The following is a 20,685-nucleotide window of genomic DNA, read 5'->3' as shown; positions in this document are numbered from 1 at the left end:
TAAGTAAACCCAACAAAGTCAGAATTTGAACCCAGGCAGTCTGACTCAACACCTACGCTCTTAATCACCCTGTTCTACCACTTCTCTCTAGACTCTAATTGGGAATCTGTCCAAAGAAAATAATCAGAAAATATGGAAAGGGAGGAGAGAGTGGAGGTAAGATTGAGACAAGATCAGCTATGAGTTGTAATTGTTGAAGCCAGATGATGGGTACATGGGAGTCATTACACACGTCTTTTGGATATGTTTGAAACCTTAATAATAAAAAATTAAAGAAAATAAACAGAAATTCAGCAGATTTAATTATAAGGGTACTCGCTGTAACAGTATTCATAATATTTAAAATCTGTAAGCCATATAAATTGCTAACAGTAGGGGAAGTTAAATACTTTATGACAGAAATGTGATTAAATAGCCATTAAAAATAATATCTTTAGAGAATATTTAATGACACAGGGAAATATCTTAATGTAATGTTAAGGGAAAATCCAAGATACAAACTAGTACATATAATTCAATCAATCCCTAGTATGCCAAAACAGATCCAAGTACACACACACACACACACACACACACACACACACAGAAAAGAGAAGAAAACATACCAATATTCTACCACTGCTTTTCTCTGAATGGGTAGGATTATGGATGATTTTAATTTTCTTCCTTGGTATTTTGTATTTTCCAAGTTGCTACAATAACTTTTATAATCAGGCAGCAAAATAAACACAAAAAATAAAAATCTGGCTGTGAAGTCATACCTTTTTTAGCAAGCCAATGGCAATGTCAGTGTATAAGGTCCTCTCATGGGCTTCATCCAGCATGATGACACTAAGAAGTAAAGAGAAGCTCTCAGTGAGCCTCTAAAAAAACCACACATCATCTCATCTAGACCATCAAAGAGCTTCTGGGTATTTAGTCCTCAAACAATCACTTTGCATCAAAACAGAAGTCACTCTTCTTTGACAATGAGGCAATTCTTAGGTTAATAAAAATGGTGATATTAACATATCTGAATTTTAAAAATAGTGTACTATTGTTATCTTTAAGTGTTTTACCATCCACACTGAATTCCAACAGAATTTACTATCTGATTTTAAACGAAAACATAACCTATAACCCCACAGAGCACATAAAAATCAGAACAGGCCAGGCACCGTGGCTCACTCGTGTAATCCCAGCACTTTGGGAAGCCGAGGCAGGCGGATCATCCTGCCCAACGTGGTGAAACCCTGTCTCTACTAAAAATACAAAAATCAGCTGGGCATGGTAGAGCATGCCTGTAGTCCCAACTACTCGGGAGGCTGAGGCAGGAGAATAGCTTGAACCCGGGAGGCAGAGGTTGCACTGAGCTGAGATCTTGCCACTGCACTTCAGTCAAGCGACAGAGCAAGACTCTTATCTCAAAATTAAAAAAAAAAAAAAAAAAAAAAAAAAAAAAGACAAAAAATCAGAACAAAATCCAACCACCTAAAGACTGTTAAGCTATAACAACAGTTAGAGAGGTAGATGACCCCAGTTGTGACACACATATGCCAGGGGGTCAAATATGACACCCTCCTTGAGAATACAAGAGCCTGGGTGGAACAGCTTTAATGCTGTGAGTGACAAGATAGATATACAAGGAGAAGGAAAGTGATAAAAAAAATTATTTGAACTCTGTATATTACATTCAACACGGGCCAGTTAGTTCTCTGTAGTTACCAACAATCCTGGAGTGTGACAGAGGCAAAATAAAAAACACAAGTCACCAGACTATTTAAGTAATGGCAGGAATTTTAATGTGCCCATTTTTGACTGTCTGTAAAGGGCCATGCTACTTAAATTCTGAGAAAAACCCCCAGGGTCCCAACAGCCAAGGTCAAGAGAAAAGCTTTGGGGCAGCTGAACACAGAAGTGAATCCCAGCTACCAACACACCTGCTTCCCCACCTTCCTGTGGACTTTGGAAACTAGGAAAGCTATCATAAGAAAAACACATTTACCTATATTTTGTTAACAACGGATCAACCATCATTTCCCTCACCAGCATTCCATCAGTAAGAAACTAAAAAATAAAAACACAAAGCTTTAAAAATAATTCACTTACATTATATATTAATGATATTTTTTAAGTTCAAGTGCAACCTCTTTGCCAGCATGTGTACAAGTAAATTCCCATAAAGGACTACAGGAAAATGCCCCCAGATTTTCATTATCAAGCAATGAAATTGTTCACAAAAGACTTTAAACACAGGGTTGTCAGCTGGAGTTGCAAATCTTTTAGCAGAATTTCACTTGCATTTATTATAAGACTATTAGCTAAGCCCCATTTCCTCTGGGCTTGCACCACTAGTACTATCGATGAAGAGGCAGTGAAGACAAACTGGTGTCTGCCCAAAGAAACACCCTAAGACTAAGATAATTGCTCTTCAAATGTCCCAAAGACTACAGAATGTAGTTCTTGAGGTTATTAACTTAAACTTCAATTAATATTATTTTTTTTTTTTTTTTTTTTTTGAGACGGAGTTTCGCTCTTGTTACCCAGGCTGGAGTGCAATGGCGCGATCTCGGCTCACCGCAACCTCCGCCTCCTGGGTTCAGGCAATTCTCCTGCCTCAGCCTCCTGAGTAGCTGGGATTACAGGCACGCGCCACCGTGCCCAGCTAATTTTTTTGTATTAATAGAGACGGGGTTTCACAATGTTGACCAGGATGGTCTCGATCTCTCGACCTTGTGATCCACCCGCCTTGGCCTCCCAAAGTGCTGGGATTACAGGCTTGAGCCACCGCGCCCGGCCCAATTAATATTATTTTACAGAATCTAGACAGGATCATGGTTAAGAACATGGGCTATGGTGTCAGACTGCTGGGAATTCAGATCCTGGCTCTATCTCTTACTAGCTGTGTGAACCTTGGGCAAGTTACTTATCTTCTGTGTCCCTGATTGCTCATTTGTAAAATGCAAAAATGTAACTGTAAGTTACTTATCTTCTCTGTCCCTGATTGCTCATTTGTAAACTGAAGTAATCAAAGTATTTACCTCACCAAGTTATTGCAAAAAATAAATGAGACAGTATAGTAGTTCCTTGGTTATCCTTGGGGGGCTGATTCCAGAAACCTCCCATTCACACCAAAATCTGCAGATGCTCAAGTCCATTATATAAAATGGCATAGTGTTTGCATATAACCTATGCAAATCCTCTATGCATATATGATAACCTTTACATATATAATAACCTATGCATATCCTCTCACATACTTTAAATCATCTCTGAATTACTCAGAATGCCTAAAACAATGAAAATATTATATAAATAGTTGTTACACTGTACTGTTTTATTAATTTACATTATTTTTATTTTTGTTTTTTAGTATTAGCAATTCAAGTTTGGTTGAATCCACAGATGCAGAACCCGCAGGATACAGAGGACTGACTGTACATGTAAAGCATTTAGCATTGGACCAAGCACACAGTAATGTTCAAGAAAACTCAGCTAATATTATTTAAGATTAATGGATGTTTATAAAATGTTTCAGGTAACAGCCTTCTTAACCTACTGAATTTGTTTTTAGGTTAAGCCATCTCCCTTGCATGCTGTATCTTAGTGTTTTGACTTGTTTTAAGTGTGGGATGCATTTCCATCCTATTTTTCTTGGACCTGGTACTAGCTGCCACATACGTACACAAGAGTGAAAGTGAGTACTTGCCACCAACAACAAAGCACCAGTCAAGAACTGAGCACCTTGAAATTATGACCAAATGGAATAAAAAAGGTTTTTATGGAAGGCTCAAAGGCTTTTACGGTTATGCAATCCACTGAAAATTAGCTAGTTCAAATATATTTGATGGTACAGAAAAATATTCCCTTCACCTAGCAAGATGAATGTAACGAAATACAGTAACTTGGAAAATAAGGTCCATATTTTTATAAATCACTACATTGTTCATTCAGCTCATCTGATTATTTTCAATTTTCCTCTGTTGCAAATTAAAAGGTAACTGAGATTCTAATAACCAATTTTCATTTCATCACATTATTTTCATTCACTCTTTTACTGCACTGTCTGATTAGACTTTGATTCCAGCACGGTGGTAGGTGGTAGACACCCTATTGAGTTGATTATACTCTGATTACTATTGATGCTAATTATTTCAATATTAGCAACTAGGTCAAAGGACACACATATAAAATTCATTTTCATATGAAAATGGAAAAGTACTAATTAGTGAAAACGACATTCATGAATTCTATACTTCATCAACTTATACTACATGGTCTCTATTTTTAAGTCTTTTACAGGCTTGTTTCTGTATTTCGATAGCTATTTAAGTCACTGAAAATACAATAAAATACACATAAGAAAAGACAGCTTTCAGTCCTGGTCCTATCACTGATTGGCATATAATATCAAGCAAGTCATTCAACCTTCCAAGCCCTTAACCTCTTTGTCTGTAGAACCAAGGACTAAACCTTACTTCCAAGCTCCTTTCTGGGATAAGATTCCAGGACTCTTTGAAAGAGCTCTGTGTATCCCAGCTGACTAAAGTCTCTGAATGTCAAGTAATGTCCTACACTTTCTGCCATGGTATCAATGTCCTGTACAGCAGCAAGGACTATATGTTTTTAATTCTCCCAAAATAATCTTCTTCCTTATTTACACTAGGAAAAGCAGCTTAAGCACTTTACCTTAATTCTCGTGGCCAGCTGATCGGTGCAGTCATCAAAGCGGATGCAGTAGCCCACCTCGTGGCCCAGCACTGCACCCCTTTCTTCAGCTACTCTCCCTGCAACCTTTGGGAAGAAAGATCATGCTGAAAATAGAGACATAGAAATTACTGCACAGAGCACATACTATGGAAAATCTAAAGGTCATTTATATTTTAAGTAGTATGTGAACACAACGAAAAATGAAAAGAGGCAAGTTACTAGAGAACAAGCATAGTAACTTTTGCAATTTATGATTATTATTATTATTATTTTGAGAGAAAGTCTCACTCTGTCACCCAGGATGGAGTGCAGTGGCACAATCTTGGTGCACTGCAACCTCCACCTCTCAGGTTCAAGCAATCCTCCTGTCGCAGCCTCCCAAGTAGCTGGGATTACAGTAAAGTGCCACCAGGCCCAGTTAATTTTTGTATTTTTAGTGGAGACGGGGTTTTGCCATGTTGGCCAGGCTGGTCTCAAACTCCTGACCTCAAGCTATTCACCTGTCTCAGCCTCTCCAAGTGCTGGGATTACAGGTGTGAGCCACCACGCCCACCCAATTATTAACTTATATATCTCACTTCATTCTATAATGGTCTTGGGGCAACTTATAAGAACATTCACAATGAAAAGCAAAATCACATAAAAATGTTACAGATCAAGATCCAAAAAATTACAGAAAAAAAGTTCAAAATATCAAAGCCAATGAGAAAATGTTAAACACAGATATGCCAAAGTTACTTAAGTTGAGCCACAAATTCAGCTCTGAATTTGGTGGCCAAAGCAAGAAGGAAAGTAAAAGAAATGACAAGATTCACCCTGTTCCTAAAGAAAGAGCACACCAACCAGGGACAACTTTCCATTTCCACACCTGAAAATAAAGCCCACCCCGCTGGACCACGAAGGCAGAACAGGAATTATCATATTCAAAAGTGGGCCTGTTTCACTTTCTCCTTGAAAGCAAAGTTTCAAGAGTGAGATATGTGGAACAGTTCACAAATGTGTCCCAGCTGCCAAAGCCACTGAGGGGGAAATACAGACAAGAACTCAGGTTTAAAACAAAGGGGGCAGATGAGTGAATGAGAAGATTAATTAAAAAAAAAAAAAAAATCCAAGGTAACATAATAAAGTGAAAGTAAAATACAAAATATTTAATACATTATGAAGACTGTAAACTAAAGACAGATTTTTCACCTGTCAAAATACAACAAAAAAAAAAAGTGAATGAAAGAAAGAGAAAAATGAATCCAATGGCAAGATCTCTGCTTTCCCCTAGAAGGCTATTCCAAAGTTAACTTACTAACAGAAAATATTTAAAATAATGAACAAGGCCGGGCGCGGTGGCTCAAGCCTGTAATCCCAGCACTTTGGGAGGCCGAGGCGGGTGGATCACAAGGTCAAGAGATCGAGACCATCCCGGTCAACATGGTGAAACCCCGTCTCTACTAACACAAAAAATTAGCTGGGCACGGTGGCGCGTGCCTGTAATCCCAGCTACTCAGGAGGCTGAGGCAGGAGAATTGCCTGAACCCAGGAGGCGGAGGTTGCGGTGAGCCGAGATCGCGCCATTGCACTCCAGCCTGGGTAACAAGAGCGAAACTCCGTCTCAACAAAAAAAAAAAAAAAAAAAAATAATGAACAAGCATGAAAGTGGAAGATCAATAATGCATATCATTTAGTTTAATTTAAAAGAAAATAAGACCAGACACAGTGGCTCTCACTTATAATCCCAGCACTTGAGAGGCTGAGGCAGGTCAGGAGTTCGAGACCAGTCTGCCCAACATGGTAAAACCCCGTCTCTACTAAAAATACAAAAAGTTAGTTGGGCATGGTGGCATGCACCTGTAATCCCAGCTACTCGCAGGAGACTGAAGCAGGAGAATCACTTAAACCCAGGAGGTGGAGGTTGCAGCAAGATCATGCTACTACACTCCAGCCTGGGTGACAGAGAGAGACTCCATCTTAAAAAAAAAAAAAAAGAAAAAAGTTTAGTATCTACCACATAAACTACCTAACTGAAAAGAAACAAAGGGAAGCAATATTAATAGAAGTTTCCCAGGGACCCAGCACACCAATCACCACAGAAGGAAGGAGTTCAGTCTCCCTCTTTCACAGGTAAGGCAACCTTCCCAGCACCCACGCAGTTCCCAAAGTGCTGACTTTATAACACTGCTGGCACAGGAGGTGTCCTCAGGCAGAGCTTACTGCTCCAGCCTTTCCACCCCAGCAGCCCCAGGCTCAGGAGGGCAGAGGCTCCCTGCACTCGTTTCTGAGCCAGGCAACACCCAGGCGTTTCCTACCCATCAGTGTTTAAGACATTGAAGAGCAGATGAAGATCAGAAGCAGCTCTGCCTGGTGACTTGAAATTACAGATTGGGGAGGCCAAAACCAAATCAATCATTCAGCAGCTGGTCTATATGATGTAGGCTTTCAAAACATCTTATGAAACCAGAAAGTTATCCTACACTGCTCTACCTCTGGAGGTTGTATTTCCCAATGACCAGCATTTCACCAAGACAGATTTGTTACTGTTATTGTTCCAATATCAACTCTACACAGTGTTATATTATAAATCTCAGAATATGGTACAGATAATGTGTGCATAGAGATACTAGAAACTTACAGGGAAAATAGGCTTGCATGAATGAGCACACATAAATGTATACACCTACTATGTACCCCAAAAATTTTAAGTTTAAAAAAAAAGAATAAGCATAAACAAATTTCTGTAAAAATATAATCATTTTATGGGTCTATGAGGTAAAAGCCAAACCTGTTTACTCTTATTCCTTCACTATTTGAATACATTTGATACAAAAAGTATGTATTTTTATTTTCAAACTCTATTTTTAAATTTTGATTATTTATACTCACACAAGATTATATTCTATTGGCTTTTTAATAGATTTTTATCTCAATCACTTTAGTTCTGCTCCCAATAACCTCATCAACTAGACTAGACAAATACTATCTTTTTGACAGACCATAAGGAAAGGGAGGTAAAAATATTAAAAAAAGAAAAAAAAAATCACTGGGCACCTACCACTGGCAAGTGCTGTGCTCTAAGCTTTCACAAATTTGTATCTCATTAAACATACACACAGCCCATGAGGTAGGCAAGACACTCTTGTATTTACAAATGACGAAACTGAAATAAGACAGGTGTTAGACCTTATTCTGAATCACAGGTCAGGGAGGACCTGGTCTTGAAGTCAAACCCAGACCATATAAGTTCAACAAGCATACGCATTACTAACTGCCTCTCACAGAGACCAAGCAACAGCTTATGCAATCTGTTTTTAAGCTCTGAGATTGTTTTCAGATTTTAATCTGCACAAAAAGTACTTTCTGAGATGTAGCATTTCAAACCTGACAGCTCTATTAATATCACATGCTCTTTGCTCTTTCAAGAGAAAGTTGTGGTTTCATGTAAGCTATCCATGGTTACAAATTTGGAGCTAAAATGCAAACTGATTAAGAGCTGAGATTCCAAACCACAAACAGGAAAAAATGCTCTAATTTTAGGTAACTGAGTTATCGTTCAGTGACAAAAAATGTTAACTCTAGCACTGCAATTTAGTTTCCAAACTGTTATCCCTATTTTCATACAAAAACACAACACACACACAACTTGTAAAATTGTATTACTTCTTAATTAAACACTATTAGAAAATGAACATTGGGCAAAAGAATGACATATTAATTAAAACTCAGTACAGAACAAAAATAACTTGGGGAAATAGAATTAATTTCTTGTCCAGGTAATGATGGCAAACTAAAGGCCCTACTTCCTTTTCTTAAAGCTTTTTTTTTTGGAGATAGAGTAAAGGTTGGAGTGCAATGATGCAATCATAACTCACTGCAGCCTTAAACTTCTGAGCTCAAGCAATCACCCTGCCTCAACTTCACAAGTAGCTGGGACCACAGGCAGGTGCCAGCATGCCCAAGTAATTTTTTTAAAATTTTTTTTGCAGAGATGGGGTCTTGCTATGTTGCCCAGGCTATTCTCAAACTCCTGGGCTCAAGCAATCCTCTTGCCTCGGCCTCCCAATGTGCTGGGAATACAGGCATTAACCACCACACGCAATCTTTCAGAGCTAATTTAAAAACAACAAAAGAATTAAAACATAGTATCAACAAAACACTTATGGTGGCTCAAGTATCTACACAGTGATTCTCAATTCCAAAAGGCAGTGAGCAAAGTCTGCACAGTTTGCAGGGACAGTGTGATCAAGAATTTTATATCAACAGAAACCACAATTGAACATTCTCAAGCATATAAAAAAATTGCTGAATGATAAAATTCAGCCAATACAAGAAATAAAAGCAAAACAAGCAATTCAAGGTTGGCAAAACCATGGAAAATAGTGGTGAGTACTGAATCAATTTAAGCTAGATTTAAGGTTAAACACCTGTGAGAATTATGACTAAGAACATGTACGTTATAAATCTTGAAATGAAAATGATAGGACTATATCTACGACAAATGGAGAAAGGGAAGGTGGAAAGCAGAATACATGTGCTAATTTCTTCTTCTTTCATAATAGGATACTATAACATGTAATTTGAAATATAGGTAACATCCTGATGCTTTTTCTACTCTTTTTTCTTACTTTTCAAACTTTAATAAATTATTTTGTGGTGAACATTTATCCAAACTACAGTCGCTACTCCTACTTCACTAAAGTTTCCTATTTTGTTAAATTGAATAAAAAACAAATATTGGATATGATCTCATTTTCATAAAATTATTTCTATCTCGCCAGTCAACCATTCATCTTCATCTTCAGGAGAAGCTTGGAATGATGTTCACAAACATTCACATGCTGGACGGTAAAATTTGGGGTTTTTAAAAAAATTTGTTTTTTTTATTTCCTCAGCACTTTATTACTTAAAACGTTTGTAACGTGCAGTATCAACTTAACAAAAATATTCAAATCATAATTATTTTAAAACTGAAGACCTGGCTGGGCACTCACGCCTGTAATCCCAGCACTTTGGGAGGCCAAAACGGGCAGATCACGAGGTCAGGAGGTTGAGACCACCCTGGCCAACATGGTAAAACCCCATCTCTACTAAAAGTACAAAAAAAAAAAATCAGCCAGGCGTGGTAGTGCACACCTGTAATCCCAGCTACTCAGGAGGCTGAGGCTGGAGAATTGCTTGAACCCAGGAGGTGGAGGTTACAGTGAGCCGAGATTGCGCCACTGCACTGCAGCCTGGGCAACAGAGTGAGACTCCGTCTTGGAAAACAAAAAACAACTGAAGACCTAAATTCTTAAGGAGCAACTTCTATTCATCTAAAGCCTTTAGGAAATGTAAACAAATCACAGATGTAGACAATGCAGACAGAATCTTTCCGATACAAAAAGAAACTCACTGTAACAGCAGCCACTCTTCGAGGTTGGGTCACTCCTACCACTCTTCCTTCGGCTGTCCAGCCAGCTTCTGCAAGGTACTACAAACAAATCACATCTAAGTATACATATGATACCACTTTTCCAGAAACAATCTCCCCCAAGATGCTCCTGTACTGTGTTAAAATCACTAAGAAAGGAAACAGCACAGTTCTTGTCCCAGCAGAACTTTGGGAATTATTTTACAGATGAAGGATCTGAGGCTTGGTAATGTTAGGTAATTTACTTAAGTTCACATCAAAGCTGATCAACAGAAGAACTAAGGCACAATTCCAACATTCTGACACTCCAGTCCTGGAAATTCTCCATATACTACAGATGCCTCAAGGAACAAAAATTATCAAGAGGTCACTCAAAACAGTGCTAAATTTGTAGAACAAAGAATTTTTAAGCACATAGAAAGATGTCTCAATATAAATATCAACCACACAACACATTTTAGTCATATCAAATAAAACAACTGGATTCTATATATATATGAATATATGCCATTAGATTATATTAGTACACATATATAAAATTTGATTGACCAGGCATGGTGGCTCATGCCTGTAATTCCAGCACTTTGGGAGGCTGAGGCAGGCAAATCACCTGAAGTCAGGAGTTCAAGACCACCTGGCCAACATGGTGAAACCCTGTCTCTACCAAAAATGTAAAAAATTAGGCAGGTGTGGTGGTACGCCCCTGTCCAGCTACTTGGGAGGCCAAGGCAGAAAAATCGCTTGAACCTGGGAGCTGGAGGTCGCAGTGAGCCAAGATTGTGCCACTGCACTCCAGCCAGGGTGACAGAGCAAGACTCTGTTGCAAAAAAAAAAAAAAGTGATTAAGTGTATTTATCTGATTTATGTACTTATTTAATGTCTGTGTATTTTTTGATTATATGCACTTAAAATCCAATATGAGGCCGGGTGCAGTGGCTCACACCTGTAATCCCAACACTTTGGGAGGCTAAGGCAGGTGGATCACCTGAGGTCAGGAGTTCGAGACCAGCCTGGCCAACGTGGTGAAACCCCATCTCTTAAAAAAAAAGAATTATAAAAGAAAAATTCAATATAGATAACAATGGTTATCAATGTTTTTCTCACATCTAATTGTTTACAATGAACATATATTACTTCTATAATAGAAAAAGATTTTAAAAGTTATTGCATGTATCTGCTCATGTGTTCAAAAGAAATAAAGGAAGGACAATATAGATACTAAAAAAAATGGCTGTCTACAGGAAATGATTGGGAAAGGTATAGAAAGAAAGGAAATGGAGGCAGGGTAACAGGGATCAACAGGGAGTAGCAATGCTCTGAATAGATCTTTTTGTGTAGCTGTGACTCTCAGAACCACAGGCATGTTTCACATAATTTTCAAATACCAGAAAGACAAATAAGACCAACAAAGATGTGGAGGGAAACCTAAAGGAAATACAAACACTAACAGATGACCCTTTCTATACTACAAATGAATAACAGAACCACATTGGAGGGGGTGGAAAAGAAAAGAATTAACCTAAATCATGAGAGAAAAACATATCTTGGATGGATGTTGTAAGGCTAAAGACAGAAAGAACTCTACATAAATGCTGTAATCTAGTTAGTAAACATTAGTAAGTATCCAAACAAGGTCATGGGTTAGCAATTCTGAAACTATTTTAATGAATCCATACATAAACTGCAGAAAATGAGGACTAAGCTTCTCATTGTTACAGATAAGTTATAAATAAGGAAAGTCTCAAATGAGCCCTATGGTATTAGACTGCAATCAGAAGCATCTTCATAAACTCATGGTGTTTAAGATATAAATGGATAGACAGACACAGACAGCTAGATGCTTTTATAACATATGGCTCAATATTCATAAATATATTTCCTAAGTCTGCTCACTGAGATTCAGCAATGGCATCTCAGTAGCAATGAGCACTCTAGCATCCAGATCCTGATCATGATTTCTTTTCCTTTTTTTTTTTTTTTTTGAGACAGTCTCACTCTGTCACCCAGGTTGGAGTACAATGGTGCAATCTCAGCTCACTGCAACCTCCGTCTCATAGGTTTAAACAATTCTCCTGCCTCAGCCTCCCTAGTAGCTGGGATTACAGACTCCTGACACCACACCCAGCTAATTTGTGTATTTGTTTAGTAGAGACGAGATTTCGCCATGTTGGCCAGGTTGGTCTCGAACTCCTGACCTCAGGTGATCCACCCACCTCAGCCTCCCAAAGTGCTGGGATTACAGACATGAGCCACCATGCCCAGCCCCATATCATACTTTCTAAACACCATTCTCCAACAAAAGGAACCAGGGCTTGTGTAGGGAAAATATAACTCAAGCCTGAAGCATCTTGTGGTACTAGAAAGTAAGGAAGTGGTCAAAAAAAATGAAAGCTTTTAGAAAGAAAACAGGAGTCAAAATGAAGGAGTTCCTAATGTTCAAAGATGAAACAATTTGAGCAACACAATAAATAATGACAGTATTGGGTTTTAACGTACAGAAAAAACAAGTATCTATGAATCTATATTGATATACACAAATAATCTAACAAATAAATATATGAGGAAGAAAGCACAGGTCCTCATTACAGAAAATTCCATTTAATAAAGATAGAGGGAAAGAGGAGAAAAAATTACCACTGCTACAGACAGGATCCACTGTGGGGGGGATGCTAAACTTAGTAGGTGAGAGTTTGAAGAAAAGCAGAATATTTGCAGTGTGAAAATATGTCCCCCAAGATACACATCAACTAAAAAGGGAAAGATAGTAGCTTTATAGGTGAAACCTGGAACCTTAACTGAGTGACCAAGGTTGCTATTACCAGTGACAAGACCTATCAACATCACAAACCCTTGAGAGGATGCATTAAGGATACAATATCATTTCTATACTATTCTTTTTTTTTTTTTTTTTTTTTTTTTTGAGACGGAGTTTCGCTCTTGTTACCCAGGCTGGAGCGCAATGGCGCGATCTCGGCTCACTGCAATCTCCGCCTCCTGGGTTCAGGCAATTCTCCTGCCTCAGCCTCCTGAGTAGCTGGGATTACAGGCACGCGCCACCGTGCCCAGCTAATTTTTTGTATTAGTAGAGACGGGGTTTCACCATGTTGACCAGGATGGTCTCGATCTCTTGACCTCGTGATCCACCCGCCTCGGCCTCCCAAAGTGCTGGGATTACAGGCTTGAGCCACCGCGCCCGGCCCATTTCTATACTATTCTTGACAAAAATACATAAGCTCCTTTGAGAAAACATGACATAAACCCAAACTGAGGAACATTCTACAAAGTAAATCCCATTATTCTTTTAAAGTGTCAAGTTCATGAAAGATGAAGACATACTGAGGAATTCGCATACCCTGGAGAAGATTAGGGAGAAATAACAGCTAAATGCAATGTAGGATCCTAGAATTATTAAAAAAAAAGGACCTTAGTAGGAAAACCGATGAGATTTAAATAAGATCTATAGTCTAGTTACTAATATTGTACCAACATTAATGTCCTGCTTTTGATCTCTGTACTAGAAGGGGAATAAAGAGTATAAGGAAATTCTGTATTGTTTTTTGCAACTTTTCTATTATTCTACAAGTAGTTAAAGTTTAGAAAATGACTGTAAGAAACAAACTGTTGTAGATAATGTAGGGTTTTTGCTATAAAAACTATTAAGTTTCTCTTGTATTAAATACAAACACAAAATACTACCAACCACCACAATCAACGCAAATACAAAAACAGAACTTTAAGAATAATAGCTAAGAGTCAATAAGTACCTTACTAAGTGCCAGGAACTGTGCTGAGTGCCTTATATGCATTACCTCATTTAATCCTCAAAACAAATCCTATAAGGAAGGTAACATCATCATCAACAATACACAGATGAGGAAACAAAGAGGCCACACAATTTGTCCAAGGAAACAAATAAAAATCTGTGTCCTGGACTTCAAGCTCAGCAAACCACAGTCATGACACATAAGCAGAACACAACATATTATCCAACTTCAAACACACATAGCCAATCTCTTAGCAGTAGTGTTAAGTAAAAGAAAAATAAATTCCGGGCCGGCTGGGTGCAGTGGCTCATGCCTGTAATCCTAGCACTTTGGGAGGCTGAGGAGGGTGGATCACGAGGTCAAGAGATCAAGACCATCCTGGTCAACATGGTGAAACCCCGTCTCTACTAAAAATACAAAAAATTAGCTGGACATGGTGGCACGTGCCTGTAATCCCAGCTACTCAGGAGGCTGAGGCAGGAGAATTGCCTGAACCCAGGAGACGAAGGTTGCGGTGAGCCGAGATCGCACCATTGCACTCTAGCCTGGGTAACAAGAGTGAAACTCCGTCTCAAAAAAAAAAATAAAGAAAGAAAAATAAATTCCATAAAAATAAAGCTAGTCACCTCAAAACCTTGTGTGATTCAGACTTCTACAGCATGCTTATGATTGCTGAGAGGTAGAAATTTAAAGACACTGAAAAAGCAGGTGTAGTGCTGATGTCATGGAGGGAGGTCACTAAAACATAGCTGAAGTCCACCTGAGTTCTCCACTCTTTTTTTTTTCTTTTTTTTCTTTTTATTTTTTTTAGATTGTTTTCCACTCTTTTTAAAAATCACTGAATCTGGGCCTCTAGCTAAAGAACAGAATTAGGAAGAACTCCACCAATAACAGTACTAATAAAAACTGTACTTAAGATGAGCTTATATTCATAGCCCTTTTTTTTTTTTTACAGAACTCTAGTTAAAAAAAAATATATATATATATATATATATATATATATATATATATATATATATATATATAAAATCTAGGTTCTACATATAGTTTGTAGCATTTCAAAATCATTAAGTATTTGGTAATTTTGCATGTTGTTTTTTTTCCCAAGGAGGAATTACATAAATATAACAGAGAAAACCTGCTCCATATCCTTGCTGCAATCTTTAGTTCCTCAGCCATCCCAATTTTCCTAGGCCATAACCCAAATTTAGCTTCACAATAAGTTAGAAACAGTGACGGTCTCAGAGATGGGGAACCAAGTGGCTAGGAGAAAAGGGAATACTCCTCCATAGGAGGGGAAGCAGATATTTGGATCAATAATACAATCTATTACAATGATCTAGTCATTTTCAATAGCAAAGCTTAGGAGATTCACTTTTCACCATTTATTCCTTTGTTCTTCTTGAATTTTGAACCATGTAAATGTATTTCCTATTTTTAAAAAGTATTTACAATAAAATGCAATTCCTTAAAATAATTCAATTCAAATGTATGTGTTTTGAGGCAGCAACTCCATATTTTGTTATTCTATAAAGGTATCTACATATGTGCAAAATGACTTATGTGTAAATTGATTCCACTGCAATCATTGTGATAATACAAAACTGTAAACAACCTAAAAGTCTCTCATTTGGGGATTGGAAAATTATGTTCACATATTAGAATCTATGGAACTGAAAAAAAAACCAATAATACATTATGTGAAAAAAAAGACAAAGTGTGAAGGCATTATCTGGCTTCAAAACGCACTACAAAGCTATACACAAAACAGCACGGTCCTCACATAAAAACAGACACATAGACCAATGGAACAGAACAGAGAACCCAGAAATAAATCCACACATTTAAAGCCAAGTGAGTTTTCAACAAAAGCACCAAGAACACATCTTAGGGAAAGGACAATCTCTTTAATAAATGGTGCTAGGAAAACTGAATAATCATGCAGAAAAATGAAACCAGTTCCATCTCACCACATACAAAAATCAAATTAAAAAGGATAAAAGACTGAAATGAAAGGCCCAAAGTTATGAAACTACCAGAATAAAACAGAGGGGAAACACTTATGACACTGGTTTGGGCAAGGATTTTTTTGGATATGACTTCAAAAGCACAGGCAACAAAAAGCAAAAATAGACAAATGGGATTGCATCAAACTAAAAAGCTTCTGCACAACAACGATAACGATCAACAGAGTGAAGAGAAAACCTACAGAATGGGAGAAAATAAATGCAAACTATGATCTGATAAAGGGTTAATATCTAGAATATATAAGGAGCTCAAACTATTCAATAGCAAAAAAACAAAACTCCAATTTAAAATGAGCAAAAGGGTGTGATTCCGCCCTGCACGGCTGTTCTCTGAAGCAGGAGTCGTTTATCTCCGTCCACCTTCTCTCCTGCCTAAGTACATGCCACCACCCCATGGAAGTTTCAATGCAAACGGACATGAGCCCTCTGAGGCCCCAGAACTATCTTTTAGGTTGTAAACTAAAGGCAGGCAAAGATAATCACTTTAAGGTGGACAATAATGAAAATCAGCAACAGTTATCTTTAAGAACGGTCAGTTTAGGGGCTGGTGCAAAGGATGGATTACACATTGTTGAAGCAGAGGCAATGAGTTACGAAGGCAGTCCAATTAAAGTAACACTGGCAACTTTGAAAATGTCTGTACAGCCAATGGTTTCCCTTGGAGGCTTTGAAATAACACCACCAGTGCTCTTACAGTTGAAGTGTGGTTCAGAGCCAGTGTATGTTAGTGGACAGCATTTAGAAGCTGTGGAATAAGATGCAGAGTCAGAAGATGAAGAGGAGGAGGATGTGAAACTCTTAAATAGATCTGGAAGGCGATCTGCCCCTGGATGTGGTAGCAAGGCTCCACAGAAAAAAGTAAAACTTGCTGAAGATGATGATGACGATGATGATTATTTTGATGATGAGGAAACTGGAAAAAAAAAGCGCCAGTGAAGAAACCTATACAAGATACTCCAGCCAAAAATGCACAAAAGTCAAGTCAGAATGGAAAAGACTCAAAACTATCAACACCTAGATCAAAAGGACAAGAATCCTGCAAAAAACAGGAAAAGAACTCCTAAAACATCAAAAGTTCTGTAAAAGACACTAAAGCAAAAATGCAAACAAGTACAGAAAAAGGTGGTTCTCTTCCTGAAGTGGAAGCCAAGTTCATCAATTATGTGAAGAATTGCTTCTGGATGACTGACCAGGAGGCTATTCAAGAACCCTAGCAATGGAGGAAGTCTCTTTAAGAAAACAGTTCAAACAATTTGTTAAAAATTTTCCATCTTATTTCATTTCTGCAAGTTGATATCTGGCTGTCCTTTTTATAATGCAGAGTGAGAACTTTCCTTACCGTGTTTGGTATACTGTCCAGGTTCCATTGCCAAGAATGCGTTGTCCAAAATGCCTGTTTAGTTTTTAAAGAGGAATTCCACCCTTTGTTTGGTTTTAGGTATGTATGGAATGTTATGATAGGACGTAGAAGTAGCGGTGGTCAGACATGGCAATGGTGGGGAGACAAAAATACACATGTGCAATAAAACTCAGTATTTTACTTAAGTAAAAAAAAAAAATGGGCAAAAGATCCGAATAGACATTTTTCAAAAGAAGACGCACAACAGGTTTATTATTTAATATATATATGAAATAATGCTCAACATCACTAATCATCAGGAAAATGCAAATCAAAACCACAATGAGTTACCACCTCATCCCAGTTAGCATGGCTACTATCAAAAAGATGAAAGACAGCAAATATTGGCAAGAAAGTGGAGAAAAGGGAACACTTGCACACTGTTGGTGGAAACGTAAACTAGTACAGCCACTATGGACAACAATATGGAGTTTTCTCGAAAAATAAAAACAGAATTATTATATGATCCAGCAATCCCACTACTGGGTATTTATTCACAGGAAAGGAAACCAGAACATCAAAGAGACATCTGCACTGCCATCACTATTCACAACAGCCAAGATATGGAATCAACCTAAGTGTCCATCAACAGATGAATGGATTTTTAAAATCTGATATATACACACATATACACAATAGAATACTACTCTGCCATAAAAAAAGAATGAAATCCTGTCATTTGCGACAACATAGATGAACCTAGAGGACGTCATGTTAAGTGAACTAAGCCAAGCACAGAAGGACAAATACTGCATGATCTCACTCAGAATCTAAAAAAGTTGATCTTACAAAAGTGGAGAATAGAACAGTGGATACTAGGGACTGCAAAGAAGAGAAGGTAACAGGGAGTGCAGAGAATAAAAGGCTGGTGAACAAGCACAGTTACCGTTAGGTGAAATAAGGTCTGGTGTTCTACTGCACAGTAGAGTGGCTATAGTTACAATAATGTGCTGTAGACTTCAAAATAGCTCAGAGAGAATTCTGAATGTCCTCACCACAAAGAAATGATAAATGTTTGAGGTGAGGGATATGCCAATGACCCTAATTTGATCATTAAAAAACAAATACAAATATCCAAACATTACACTGTATCCCATAAATATGCATAATGTGTCAATTAAAAACAACTTTTTAAAACTAAAGAATAAGTAGGGCCGGGTGTGATGGCTCATGCCTGTAATCCTAGCACTTTGGGAGGCAGAGGTGGGCGGATCATGAGGTCAGCAGTTCAAGACTAGCCTGACCAACATGGTAAAACCCCATCTCTACTAAAAATACAAAAATTAGCTGGGCATGGTGGTGTGCACCTGTAATCCCAGCTACTCAGGAGGCTGAGGCAGGAGAATTGCTTGAACTCAGGAGGCAGAGGCTGTTGCAGTAAGCCAAGATTGCGCCACTGCACTCCAGCCTGGGTGCAGAGCGAGACTCTGCCTAAAATAAATAAATAAGTTAAAAAAAAAAAAAGACAAGGCATACTAAAACACGTGTAGATATTTCATGTTTAAAATAGGGCATATATGTGCATACACACACATACACACACACACACACACACACACACACACACATTCTCTGTTAATGCATGAAAAAATTTCTACCAAAAAACTGATAATATTGATTGTAACTGCACAAAGGAAACAAGTACCAGGAAGACAAGGCAGAAAGAAATCCCTCTTTTTATGTCTCTTTGTGACTTCTGATTTTTTTTTTTTTTTGAGACAGAGTCTCGCTCTGTCGCCAGGTGGAGTGCAGTGGCACAATCTCGGCTCACTGCAACCTCTGCCTCCTGAGTTCCAGCGATTCTCCTGCCTCAGCCTCTTGAGTAGCTGGGACTACAGGCATGCACCACCATGCCTGGCTAATTTTTGTATTTTTTAGTAGTGATGGGGTTTTACCATATTGGTCAGGCTGGTCTTAAACTGCTGACCCTGTGATCCACCTGCAACTAATTCAACAACAGGGAAGACTCAAACACACAATGTTGGACAAAAGAAGGTATGTTACTCCTTTATAAAATTCAAAAATAGGCAAAACTAATTTATAATGTTACTACCAGAATAAGAGTTACCTTGTATTCATGATTGTAGGGGTGGGCAGAGAGGGCAGTTAGAGACCAGAATGGGACATAGAAGAAGAGTTCTTGGGGTTTTGGTAATGTTCTGTTTCTTGATGTGGGTGTTGGTAACAGATGTATTCCACTTGTGGAAATGGATCAAGGTGTACAATTATGATACAGGTACTTTGGTACTTTCCTACACATATTTCATACTTCAAGAAAATTAACATTAAAAAAGGAAAGAAGGACCTGAAAGGTCTCTCAAGCTTGGTCAGTCTTCAGTCTTCAAGTCAAAGTTCTTAAGACACACTCTGAACTCACCCTACATTTCTCCACCCCAATACCTATAACCACAATATTCACCGGCTTGGAATATCTTCTCAGTCAGCTCCCACTGATAATTCAGGTCAATTTCAAATGCCAGTTCCTTTACAAGGCCCTTCTTGATCCTTCTTTCTACTCCTATCCATACCAAATATGATTTTTCCCAGTAAGAAAGAATTCTTCCATAGCACTGCATAATTCTATAATAGTAAATTTTTATTTACAATCATAACAATATTCATTTTACCCCACCTCTTCAACTGTAACTATTTAAGGATAAAAACTCTGTATTACACATCTCTGAATGAGTGTCCATTGTAACTTTCAGGGATGGCTATGCCATTACTATTTTGGAAATATAAAAAATCGAAGACAAACTGTTACTTTAGTACTAATCAAAGAAATTATAAGCCCCAAAAGTTTGATAAAAAATATCTAGTTGAAGTGAATATTTCCTGAGAGGAGACCTTAAAAATGTAAATGATAGGCCAGGCGCAGTGGCTTGCCCCTGTAATCCCAGCACTTTGGGAGGCCAAGGCAGGCAGATCACCTGAGGTCAGGAGTTCAAGTCCAGCTTGGCCAATAATGATAAAACCACATCTCTACTAAAAACACAAAAATTACCTGGATGTGGTGCCGGGTGCCTGTAATCTCAGCTACTCGGGAGGCTGAGGCAGGGAGAAACACTTGAACCCAGCAAGCGGAGGTTGCAGTGAGCTGAGATCACGCCACTGCACTCCAGCCTGGGCGACAGAGCAAGACTCTGTCTCAAAAAAAAAAAAAAAAAAAAAAAAAGGAAATGATAGTAAAGAGAGTTAGAGAGTTCTCAAGTTATTAAATCCTTCCAGCCTAATCGAAGTATAAAGATACATATTAAATATGTACTCACCTGAGGAATCTGTGTGCTCTTCCCACATCCCGTTTCACCAACAATCACCACTGTCTGATAATTTTCTATCAAGTATAAAATATGATTCCTAAGCTGAAAAAGAATAACACACATTGTAAATAGCCATACATTGTCTCAAAAG

At 38.1% G+C, this 20,685-nt stretch overlaps 1 protein-coding gene and 1 pseudogene across 4 annotated transcripts in view; one reads left to right on the top strand and one right to left on the bottom strand.

Annotated features, from left to right (window-relative positions):
- Window positions 1–20,685, bottom strand: part of DHX35 (DEAH-box helicase 35) — an 81,635-nt gene that overhangs the window by 49,423 nt on the left and 11,527 nt on the right. For all 4 annotated transcript variants that reach the window (XR_010344543.1, XM_064382435.1, XM_064382434.1 and 1 more), the window contains exons 3-7: window positions 20,544–20,636; window positions 10,067–10,144; window positions 4,669–4,773; window positions 1,985–2,046; window positions 762–831 (exon numbers count right to left, since the gene is read on the bottom strand). Coding sequence is in view for 3 of the 4 variants with exons in the window: in XM_064382435.1 (XP_064238505.1) it covers window positions 762–831; window positions 1,985–2,046; window positions 4,669–4,773; window positions 10,067–10,144; window positions 20,544–20,636 (408 nt within the window). In the remaining variant the exon portion in view is untranslated. The remainder of the gene's footprint in view (window positions 1–761; window positions 832–1,984; window positions 2,047–4,668; window positions 4,774–10,066; window positions 10,145–20,543; window positions 20,637–20,685) is intronic.
- Window positions 16,269–17,110, top strand: LOC105719021 (nucleophosmin-like; annotated as a pseudogene).

The sequence above is a fragment of the Aotus nancymaae genome, unplaced genomic scaffold, assembly GCF_030222135.1.
Source record: "Aotus nancymaae isolate 86718 unplaced genomic scaffold, 86718_ANA_hifiasm-v0.15.2.pri h1tg000029l, whole genome shotgun sequence".
Taxonomy (NCBI): domain Eukaryota; kingdom Metazoa; phylum Chordata; class Mammalia; order Primates; family Aotidae; genus Aotus; species Aotus nancymaae.
Note: the sequence above shows the minus strand (reverse complement) of the source record. Positions and strands in the feature narration are given on the sequence as shown.